A 12,473-nucleotide genomic window follows, 5' to 3' on the forward strand; every position below is an offset into this window, starting at 1 on the left:
CCGAACTTTCTTAATCCCGAGTTTTTTTTTTTTTTTAATCGGCTCCCTGGTCGCGTTGACCATCGCTCTTGCAAACAAACTGACGTGGCGGCGCCATCGATCACCGGGGCTCCCGATAATACAACTGACGGCAAAAACCGACGGTGATCAGTCGTCGAGCGATGCTTATCGAACGATGCAACACGGTGAACGAGAGACTGACTCCGAACGTCCTTTCGTTTTCCCCGTTTTAACATCGATCGCGGGAAACCCCCGTGACGCACGTTTTGTCCCTCGAAAACCTCGTACGTTTCCACGAATGAGCCACGCGCGTTCCACGGATCCGCAACGTTTTTTCCTCGCCAGCGAGCACGTTCGCACGGCTGATCTTTTTGAATCGGTGGGGTAAAGGGGTAAATCGGCGGTAGAAAGTTGCTCGCGTGGTTAATGGTTCAGGGATTTGGTCTGTGTGTGTGTGTGTGTGTGTGTGTGAGAGAGAGAGAGAGAGAGAGAGAGAGAGAGAGAGAGAGATTCTTTTTCTCAAGTTTAATCCTGCGGCGAGCGGTGCCGAGCTGCGGTGATCGACTTAAAAACATCTAAATCCGAACTGCTTTCCCGTGTCTGCGGTACTCGGTGGCGGTCGTATTCTCGTGGTCGGCCACGCAACCTCTTGGTTCGACTCACCTTTCATCCGAGAGCGCGGGCAACGTCGAAGACAGGAGACGACAGACAGGGTCGCGTGAAAACGTCGAGAACTCGCACGCGTTTCAGACGATATATTTACCTGGGGTAAATTTATCACAGAGGAGTGGTGGTACAGACAGATCGGAAGGTAGAAGAGACATAGACAGAGAGAGAGAGAGAGAGAGAGAGAGAGAGAGAGAGAGAAATAAAGAAAGATATATATTTTTATATATAGAGAAAGAGAGAGACAGGCAAAGAGACAGAGAAAGAAAGAAAACTCTCCTGGTAAACTGGTTTTTATGAACAGACACTGGTTTTATGAACTGACTTACCGTGTGATCAACCCCACGTGTTCTCTCGGTCACCCCGATCCGTCCGACTCGAACTCGAGATACACGGACGATTTGATGTCCGCGTTCTCACAGAGACCGATGCTATCACTCTCACTCTTCGCAGACAGTAGTACGGGGAGAGGGTGTAAGAGCCGTAGACCTGCCTAAGCCCCACATTCTCACCGGGCCCTGACTCGGTTCCACGTGAATCCATCATCACCGTCAAGTGAACAACGAGTAGGCTGCATCTGCACACAGACAAACATTCCAACATAACAACCCCCATGTTCTCATCGTGTTTCCACAATTCCATTCGGATTCTCCTTCCGCTCGATACTTTTTTTTTTTTTTTTTTTTTGTTTTGTTTTGTTTGGTCGCACGATCGTACGGTTATTTGGTGGTTTTTTTTTTATTTTTTTTTATTTTTTGTTTTGTATATGGTATGTATATATATTTTTTTTTTCCTGCGACAACGTCGTTTTCGGAGTCTCTCCGGTCGTCCCGTGTGTACACGGTAATTGCACACTTTGTACGTATTTATTTTTGTATGTACATACAACATATATTTAGGTATACTTTTTTTTTTTTTTGGATTATTGTTAATATTTTTGTTGTTGATGTTGTTGTTGTTGTTACTGTTGTTGTTTTCTGTTCTGTCTCGGAATCCGTCTACGCATACGGGCCACGTATTACACGTTTACGTTTACATATACATATACATATACATATAAATATATATGTATATATATATACATGTGTGTCTTTTCCTTTCCCTTTTTTTTTTCTTTTTCTGCGGGTTAGTTTTATGTTAATATATATATATATATAAAACTGAGATAGATCCCATTCTTTTTGACTTTCTTGTGTAAATATATATATACATTGCAAAGATTTTTTTTTCTTTTGTTTTCTTTCTGTCTGAATTTTGGTGATGTGCATATAATATATACGGTATAACAAGCGACAAAAAGAAGGATAGATCAGCTAGATTGTGTGCGTAGATTACGAACATACACATACAGGTATATATGTGTACAGATAGAGGAAGATTATATATACATACATAAATGTGATAAGAGAGAAAGAAAGAGAGAGAAAAAGAGAGAAATAGAGTGAGAGAAAGAGAGAGAGAAAAGAAAAAGAGAAAGAAAGAGAAAAAGAAATAGAAAGAAAGAGAGAGAAAGAGAGAAAGAGAAATATGTATATATCTTTCTTTTTGGAAACGAATAGACGACAAAAGGATAGTCGTATTTCGTATTTTGATTTCTCTCGGTCGTAACCGAAGTGGTTGTAGTATGGGTCTCTCTGGGAGCCTCGATATCTCGACGTGGGCGTTATACGTTTTATTTTACTTTTACTTGTTTTGTTTTTTCTTTTTGTTTTTTGGTTTTTGTTCGGTTTATATCATACATATATATATTTTACTTTAGTTTTTTTTTTTTTACTTATTTCTGAACGGTAACAGTGGTCGATCGAATGTTTGTCTGTGAGTGCACTGGTAGCCTTTGCGAAACGTTGTGGTGGTGAGCATTTAATATATAAATATATAAATATATATATATACTGGAAGGTTGACACTGAATCGTATATTTTTGGCGTAAGATATCCTGCCTGCCGAGAGCGTGTTACTCTCTCGACGCGTTGCGTACGATTGTTATATTTTATCGATAAGCATTTTTACTCTCTGTCGGGCGTATTTTTTTTTTATACTTTGTATTATTATTATTATTATTATTATTATTATTATTTTCGATGGTGGTATGTAGAAAATATTCGACACTTTTAGTGCGTCCCGATGATTGGTGAAGGGTCCGGGCAGATCTACGGCGTGATGTGTGGTATATATAAAAATGCAGGTGTATATGTATATATATATATATATATATATATATATATATATATATGTATATACATACATACATTCATACATACATATATATACATATCTACGTTGTAGTGCATGTTCATTGTCTTTCCTGTTGTTGTTATTTTGTTCTTGTTACTGTTGTTACTATGTTATTAATGTTACTACATGTCACTACATGGGGTTGTTCATGTTTATTGGCTTGTTCATGTGACTGTTGTTCGAAAGATGTTTCCTGTCCCATCATTTCTGTTTCTTTTTTTTTTTTACATTTACTTTGTTTTTTTTTTTTTAACTTTTCTTTCGTTTTCTTTCTCCCTCTGTGTTCGTCTCTGCGACGGCCTCCGCTTTTCCAACCAAGGCCTCTCCTCTAGTGTCGTTAGTGTGAACCGTGGGGATGCGTGAATCTTCCCTTCGTCGACGATATCGATTGTCGATTAACGACAAACGAACGGCAGAATGTTAGTGACTTGTCTTGAACGGAAGTGAGAAAGTGAGTGAGTGAGTGAGTGAGTGAGTGAGTGAGTGAGTGAGAGAGAGAGAGAGAGAGAAAGCTGGCGATGGGTGGATCGTATCGAGACGAAGTGAGAAAGGTTATCGCGATTGCGGGATCCACGACGACGATGACGAACGCGGAGAAAGGCCAGAGAAGAGAGAGAAAGATAAAGGATAGAGAGAGAGAGAGAGAGAGAGAGAGAGAGAGAGAGAGAGAAAGCAAAGAGATATCGCAACGAGACTCAAAAACGTCCTGACCGATAACGAAATTCATTTCCCGCGTTCGATAAAAGGGAAAAGAGGCAACCTGGATTTTTCGACGCTCCTTCGTCTTGATTAACTCCGACAGTCGGACGGAAGCGTGGTTCGCCCCTAGTGCTTTCTCGCCCGTGAAGAAAATACGCCCCCGCCGAACGGTCGCGACGTCAACGTCAGAAAGACCCCGGAGCTTCTCAACTTCTCTCGCGAGAAGTTCATCAAAACGTCCGTAGAAATGAAGGATCGGAGTGGAACGATCCTTTTTTTTTTTTTTTTTTTTTTTCGCCAACGTTCAGAAACGAACAATTCTATCTTGATAATTTCAGAATCGACACGTTCCGTTGTTCCTCCACTGATTTCGCGAAACACGAAGAGAGAGAGAGAGAAAGAGCGGAGAATGTTATCAAGCTCGACAGATAAACTTACTTTCCGAGCGATAACGATCAACTGACGAGCGTGTACGTATACTACTTGCGCCTAGCAGTTGCCTCGTTTTCCTTTTTTTTTCCCACTCTGCGTTGCGTTACATTCGCAGATGCGCGCAGCTGGCGTGCGTTCGAGAGGGATGAAAGAACGGCGTGTAAAGCTTTCGCGTGTCACAGCCGCGCGTCAACGTCGCCGGGACAGGGCTTGTCTAAACCGTTTGTACGGTTTCAGTTTGCCCGTTGAAACGCATCGATCCAAAGCACGAACGGGAGGCACCGGCGGTGTGTCCTCGATCGAGAGAAAGCACTCGCACGTTACGATACGACTACGAGCTCGACTCGAGGTCTAATTTCAGCGGTAAACGCGTTCCAACTTCTTCTACTATCATTGTGCCATCGCGTTCGAGTCTCCGTTCCCTCGACCCTTTCTTTTTTGCTGTATATCACTGTGTATCGAGCGGTCCCCGCTCTTTCCAACTGGTGAAAACTCGAGACAACGAAGATTCACGGATCTGAACTTGGAAGAGAGACGAAGAAACGTAACTGCGTGTAACGCTGGATACGTCTCGAGACGAGGAATGCAAAAGCAACTTGTCCGACAGAAGAGAAGGAATGGAAAGCACATACACACTCGCTTTATCCCCTTAAAAGCGTTCGACAGCACCTTCTGGGTTAAGTAGCGAAGAAATCCTTCCACCCTCTCCTCGACGCGCGGCGTCCGCGTTCAATCTCTCGAAAACGGCGGCACGAAGCGTGAATGAAACGATCGAGACCGATCGGCGATGCGAAAGGCGAACTATCGGCAAATGGAGAGAGAGAGAGAGAGAGAGAGAGAGAGAGAGAAAGAGAGAGAAAGAGAGAAAAAGAAGCCAGCGACATCATTTGCACTCAGCCTCGTTTCCGAGGGAGAGAATCCCGGACCGGCTGAAACGCAATTCCGGCCGATTCCGCGCAATTAAGGCCGACGACACCGGGAAAAGCTGCTCGTGGGACTTTTAATTACACCCCCACAGCCGGGGGGGGGGCGGGGGTCGCCGCGCGATCAGTGCCCGCGCTTGTGATCTCTATAACGCAATACACCGCGATACCGAGCCGCGCTTTCCTTACCAATGCACCCGATAATTGAAGCCCCGCCGTTCGACTGGCTTAATTGCCATTCTGCGCGGCCAGCCAGAGCTATTCGGGGCTCGCGAGCCTCGCGCCAGCCCCGACGCAACCGGAAGAACACATACAACCCCTACAGCTATACAGTATGTCCGGCGTAAGTGCATTACGATTAAGCTAATTAGACCGTAACATATGAAATTCGTAACACGAGGGATCCCCGTTTCCATTACGCCGTCTCGTCGTGCTCGTTTTTGTACTCTGTTGAAACCTACAGGATTCTTCCCTTTTTTTTTTTAGAATTTATTTGAAAGTCGTCGAATTCTTAGACTCGATGGAAGAATTTAATAAAGAAGACGTAATTTGGGAAATTTATAATGACAGCATTCTCTTTTGAAATACCGTGGTAATGTAATATTGGGTCGGCCAAAAAGTAACTGCGTTCTTTTTTTTTTTTTCTTTTTTTCAATAGATGGACGTACATATCTTAAAATAATCTGGTGCCTTTAATTTTTTTTATTTCAGAAAAAGGAAATGCACGGTCTTATTAACAATCGTTTGTTTGCCAAAAACAGAATAGAAACGAAAAATTATCTGACGTGTATTGCGAAAAAGACTTAAACCTACACGGCGGTATCAAAATTGGTTTGCTAAATTTCGTTGTTGAATTGAGGATAACAAATCCTTCTTGAAATTGTTTTTTTTTTTTTTGTCGAAAAGCACACGCATAAGATGAACGATGTATCGTCTTTCACAAAAAATTCGCCTCTTATTTGCATACGAAAAAGAAACGCAGTTACTTTCGATATTGTTATGCGCGTATAACGTTATATTGTTACAACAATAATATTCGATCGGAGATTGGTTCAATTTGAATTTGCCGGAGATTATTTCTATTATTTCAGTTCGTTTGCAATCGCGATTAAAATCGCGCGTATCGTTCGAGCAACACACGACTCGAATTAATAAAATAGTTAAACTAAATTATTCATCGTTCGTTGCGATTGATTTACTCCTCTTCGTTAATAACTGGTTACAACGAAACACAAGAGCACAAGAGGGATAATGCGCGACAATAAATATCAAATTCTTACTGCGTTATTCCGCCGTGGATTATTCCGCATTCGGCGACACAGAGCGGTAATTATTCGCGGAATATTTCGTGATACAAATGGATCAAAGCACGATTTATTTATAATTTTTTTGTTTTCTTTTTTTTACTGAAGACACGCAATTCGAATTATAAACGATACACTTCAGGCAAAGGGTCATAATTTCATATGTTACGACCTAACAAATCGATAGATTCTTTAATTACCACAGTGTGTTTCACCTGTTGTTCCTGTCATTGTAATTTTGTAATTATCGCCGAAGATAGATCCAATCGGGAGTAGATTTTCGTGAAAACTGTCAGGATCGGACGATCTTGTCAAGAATGTATACACACATTTGGCCGTTTCTCACTGACTGACTGAACCGTGTGCTGAGAGCTTGTTTCTGTCTGGAGAAAGACACGCGACAGTGGAATTGATTTCTGTCTTGGATCTCTTTCGTGTGTAAAGTTTCGTGGAGAGAGTCGATCGGGGATGGGGAGGGGGAGGAATTTTTCAATAAACGAATATAGAGTTTGCTTGTACAACTTCCACCAGTGAAAGAGTTTACACACTTTGAATCTTGATACTCTGTATGTAAGTGGGCGTGCTGTTGCTATTTAATTTATAAGTGGTTAAAAAAAGGAAAAAAAAGAAATACAAAAGGGTGAGACAGGCAGAGAAAGAAACGATCAATTCCACAAATCACTTGTTTTCTTCCACACAGGGAACACTTTCGGCCACGTTCTACAGGCTAGAATGCAACCGATGGCGCGCGTCTAATCCGGACATACTGCACAGACCCGGAGAAACGATCCAGTTAGACTATTCTAAGCTATTCACAGCGGCTAAACTTCGCATCGGCTGCGTGAAAAAAGAAAGCTTGCGGATCGACGTTCAAAAGGAAAAAAAGAAAGAACGAAAGAAAGAAAGAAAGAAAAGAATCGAATAATATCAATGAAAAATGTTTTCGTCGAGACTAGTTTTCTTCTCTTTACACTCAAATCAGAATCAAAAAGATTGGAATAAAAAAAAAAGACAGAAAAGAAAAAAGAAGAAAGGAAAGAAAGAAGTCGTCGAAATAACGTGTCCGTGTAATGACAAGCCGGTCCAGAGATCGTTCTAAGAACTGTATAACACTGCAGAAAGCGATGTCGCGAGGAACTCGCGTCTACGCGCGTCGTTCTCACAGTTATGGCGAAAGAAAAAAAAAAAAAAAAAAAGAAAAAAGAAAAGAAAGAAAGAAGAAACGTCGAAGATCATTAATTGGTAAATAATTAAACGGAAGACGGACCATTGCTCTTTCGATGAAACGGCAAGAGTTAGTCAATCATCTCGACCCGGTGGAAGCGTTGATCTTGGATCTGGATTAGTTTGCACTGGTCTCAAATTCGTTATCGGGGAATCGTCCGCGAGTACTTGTCCGCCGGAACGTGATTCGTTCGACAATTTCGGTACACGCGGCACACGTGCCCCGTACATTACCCTCGCGCGCGACGTACGCCCCTGCACACACGAGCCCCGATGCATTCGAATCCAATCAGACGGGAAATAGGTCCGCGGCCCTCGCCTTCGTCCTCTCCTCGTTCGATCACGCTCGAATTTTGCCAGCGATTCATCTCTAATTATGCGGTGTGCCCTGTGCTTGCTCGATAATTCTCTCTCTCTCTCTCTCTCTCTCTCTCTCTCTCTCTCTCTCTCTCTCTGTTCCCCTCCCTCTGGCCGCCGATCGAACGCCGTATCATTCGATACACGTCCTCGAATTCAAGCTCTGACAGCGAGCCGGAACGTGCTGGCCCGATACGTGTTTCGTAAAAACCCTCCTCCGCTGCCAGTGGTTCCGTACCTTCGTTAACATACGCACACCGCCATGATCCCCGTCGATCGATCCCCTCGGAAAGAAAAGAGCGTGTTTATACCTTCTAATCCGTTTCGATACACTGTCCCTCGAATGTAATTAATGGCCAAGTCCGGTGTACACACGCAGGAAGAAAAAGTGCCGGCATTTGGGGGTAATTTAAAAAACGGGGTAGGTATAATACAACGACGAAACACGCGTAAAGAGCTTTTTATGCGATACGTGACGTGTCATTTTTGACGATTCCCGACATTTCCATTTCTCGACACTACCTATTCGTTGTTTCGCGTGTTTGGATTGGTATGTTTTTGAACAACTTTCACAGTTACTCGAGTAACTTTTCAATTAATAGAAAGCGTTTAATAGAAAGTCGTATAATTTTGAAGGATGGTATTGATTTTTCTGTGGGTGGAGGATTTTCGAAGTTCTCGATGTCTACTTTGCTTTTTCATATGGAATTATAACAGATAATATTCATAATAATTATATATATATATATATATATATATATATATATATATATATGTATATATATATAATACAATATAGTTAATTTGTAATTTATATATATAATAGTAATAATAATAGTTTATTTGTTATAAATATTGAATTCCAAGCAAAAAGGTGTTAACGTGTATTGGCTAACTTCACGATAATTTGTCTCAAAGAAAAAAACTGTGCAGTATCTCTAAATAACTATACAATTAAGACGATATCTCAAAATAATCCCTATTAAATTTATACATTAATAATATGTAATTAATGAGGGAAAGTTACTCTGAATTTATTCTGAACTTCTACAGTTAGTGTACGTCCGCCGAGCTGGCTGATTACCTTCTGGCTATTTTTCAGTACACATGACTGTACAGCTCCTGTTGCATTTTCACCACATGCATCATAAACTAAAAGCCCGTCCACCTCTTCATATTTCTTTTCTTTTTGTGGAAAAACGACGACAGAATGAAGCTGTAGAATGAAGCTAGAACCTCGACTGATGAATTGTTCGCAGTCTCCACACTATGCTATCTACCATACTATCTTCATGCTTATCTCGAGATAAATTACTGCGAAATATTAACCATTAGATTTAAGACCAACTCAGGTTCAATATTCTTCTGAAAAATTTCTTTTTCACTTATTTACGAAGTAATCTCAGGCTCATCGCCTTCACTTTTACGATCGCTCTATATTTATTTCTGGATATTCAGCTAACCAAAGATACGAAATGTAGAACCATACGATTTAACGATCATTTATTCTTGAGATATCTGCGTCTGGACGTAATTGGAAGCTTTTTTTAAGACATCTCATCGCACGCATCGCACTGATTCGCACATCCATAACAATTGTTTAGAAAATTCCAACAAAATGCAAACATCAATGAATTCCAACGATATTTTCCGACGAGTAATGCTTACGAATGCGTGCACTCGAGTGCGAAAATCAGCGTGGAGTGTACGAAATTCTAATTACACCCAGACGCAAATATCTCGGAAAACAAATGATCGAAATGATATATAATTCTGTAGGTCGTTGATTTCGTTTTTTCACGATAATCATTGAAGAAAGAGATATTAGTATTCCGGTTACATTTGTCTGTTAAAATAGTGCAACATCGTCCTCAGATTAAGAATTAAACGTACCATTTTTATATCTTTTATATTTGAGAAGTAAAAAAGAATATTTCTCGAATATTTTTCGAGTCGTGAATATTTATCCAGCGTTTCATCCAGCTGTATCTTCCCTATTGAAGAGAGAGATGAGGAAACGAAAGTATACGTCGATCGGTATATACAGTCTCATGAGCGAAGAAAACACCGCAGTTTGGTCGTCAATCGTAAGTGCACACGAATAAGCCGTATCGACTAATTAAACGACATTTAAGCGAGCGGAAGGCAACCGGGTGAGCATTGAAACGTAACGACCGCTTGCGATTCATGCAAATTCAACCACTTCCGAGCCAAGCATTTCCGCCATCGACAGCCTCATCTTCTCTTCGCTACTCTCTTTCACTCACACACACACACACACAAACATACACACGCGCGTGCAGAAACGTAGAAACGTAAGGAAATTCCTCCTTTCGAAATCCTTTTGGCCTCAACTCGACTGCTTATACCTCGCGTTTCTCTCTTTTCGTGTCCTCCTTCGTTTCATACAATTTTCTCTTTTTTCTTTTCATTTACATTCTCCGCTGACTTTTATCTCCATTTTCTTTCTTCCTTTCGTTTACTTTTCCACCGCTCGACTTATTAGTCTCAACGCCCAAGTACGGGCCTCGCACGAGCAGCACCAACGTTCTCTCTCTCTCTCTCTCGATTTTTATCCACGTTTTATTTTTCTACTTTCCGCAGCCCGACGCGAGCGTATGTATATCCCTTGAAATTCGCTCAAAGGGTGCGAAACGAAAACACAGCGAGTGAATGTATGTACGTTACATCGCGCAGCGGTCAACCTCGAGTGCAGAGCCGGCTTTCGGTCTACTTATTGTTAGTTCTTAACCCTTGTGAACACTTGGTCCCGAGAGGAAGTCGTTCCGTATAACACCCGTAAGTTAACCAAAGGTCCCATTGATCGACCCAACTTGTCGATACGCGACCCAATAGAATCTATTGTTCCATTATCCGGTTATTCGAAACGACGAGGAATCGCGCATTCCTTCCCCCGGCCGAATGTATCCCAATTTTACACGATTCTCGTTGATAATTCCTATCGAAATTGTAATAACGCGAATCGATACGCATCGACGAATCGAAAGTGGAAAGCGATGGAAAGCTCGTTTACGAGTTCGAACGTTCGTATTCAAATTATATAAACGAAGGTTTCGATAAGATGAATTGAAACGAAACGAAACGAAACGAAACGGGCGAACTAAAGTGCAGATTTTCATGTAAATTCGTATTTTCTTTTTTTTTTTCTTCTTGTTCTTCTTTTGGACGCAAATACACTCGCTCTATCTTTCAGAAATTTGAAATGAATACAGTTGGATGAACAATATCGATTATTAATAGCAACAACAATGGCAAAGTCAAATTGTAATTTTCGCTTTCATAAAATTTCAGTTATGTTTAGAGTTTACCGATCCGAGAAAGTGGCTAAATATCCGCGCAATACGAACGACTTTGACGAGAGGAAAAAAAAAAAAGGGAAAAAGTTGAGGAATTCGCAGGAAACAGGAGCAGCCATTCTTTCGTATATACACGTAGCTGCCTGTAAGTTTCGTCGACGGTAAGAGAGGTCCTTCAGTATAAACTTCTAGGCAGCTGCACGGTTGACGCACGTGCGCCAATCGTAAATCGCACCTTCTTCTGAGAACTTTCGAAGCCGACGTCCTCGGTAGAAAATGCCAACATTCAATTTGTTGCAGCTTCCCGGCCCTGTTCTGTTCCGTCCTTTTCCCTGCTATTGCCAGCGTGAAGCGTGAAGTTTCGCTTAAAAGTTCCGGGAGGTCCGTCTCCGCAACCATATTAGAATATAAATTAGACGCACTTGTCAGGGGTGAGTGTATATATATATATCGGCGCGACTCGAATCGTTCTTTTGTTCTTTCGAACACCGTAGGTTCAAAGTTCTTTCAAGCGCAATTAAATAAATCTGAACGATGTAAATTAAACAGATAGACAGGATGTGTCAGTAAGAATGTCCATTTGAAGTAATTCGTTCACTATTGAGAAAGATACACGTTTGAAATGGAATGTTGTACCATGTTCCAAAAGGCTGATCAAACGAACACACGTTTTCAGTTTTTTTGATATTAAAAGATATCAAGTCAGCTGTGAGTTTTCTAAAATGACATCGGGTTATTTTTCTTGGTACTGTGTTCTGACTGCCGAAAAGACAAAATAAAATGAAGATTTCTGAATTTTTCCGGCAAAGAAACATCTCCATACGCCGTATTAAAATTGATTTGAGATTGCACGATTTTTGCAGAAAAGTAAATAATACTCATAACAATAGTAATAAGTAAACTAATAAGTAAATAGTAACTAATATGTAAAGTAATAAGTAAACACATAATAAGTATAATAAATTGAGTTTATTAACAATGAATAATATTTAGGAACGTAATGTTTATTGTTGGCGCAAAGAAGAACAATTTACACTCATTTAGTGACAATTCTCTCCACTAAATTATTTCACGCAACGCGCAAAATAAATTTCAACGTGACACACGGAGATTTCCTCGAACTGACTTGAAATTGCGATAAGAACGTAATTAAAAAAGTTGTAATAAAATTCGTAGAATTTTCGTCTCCGAGAAAGGGATTAAAACGATGGACGATGGCCCTGATGGTTCGTTCGAGAGGTAGCATAATCTCTGCGTTTACGCGCAGCGGATTAGAAAATCTCACGAATCCCACGGACACGGTTGAAGAAGAAATG

The 12,473-nt window shown here is 40.9% G+C and overlaps 1 protein-coding gene across 1 annotated transcript in view; it reads right to left on the reverse strand.

The window, feature by feature from the left end:
• LOC122529273 (heterogeneous nuclear ribonucleoprotein L) overlaps window positions 1-1,281 on the reverse strand; it is a 19,329-nt gene extending 18,048 nt beyond the window's left edge. The window contains exon 1 of the mRNA XM_043655220.1: window positions 1,179-1,281. Within this exon, the coding sequence (XP_043511155.1) occupies window positions 1,179-1,281 (103 nt within the window). The remainder of the gene's footprint in view (window positions 1-1,178) is intronic.
• Between the last annotated feature and the right edge of the window lie 11,192 nt (window positions 1,282-12,473).

This window comes from Frieseomelitta varia, unplaced genomic scaffold (assembly GCF_011392965.1).
Source record: "Frieseomelitta varia isolate USP_RPSP 00005682 unplaced genomic scaffold, Fvar_1.2 scaffold_281, whole genome shotgun sequence".
Lineage (NCBI taxonomy): Eukaryota > Metazoa > Arthropoda > Insecta > Hymenoptera > Apidae > Frieseomelitta > Frieseomelitta varia.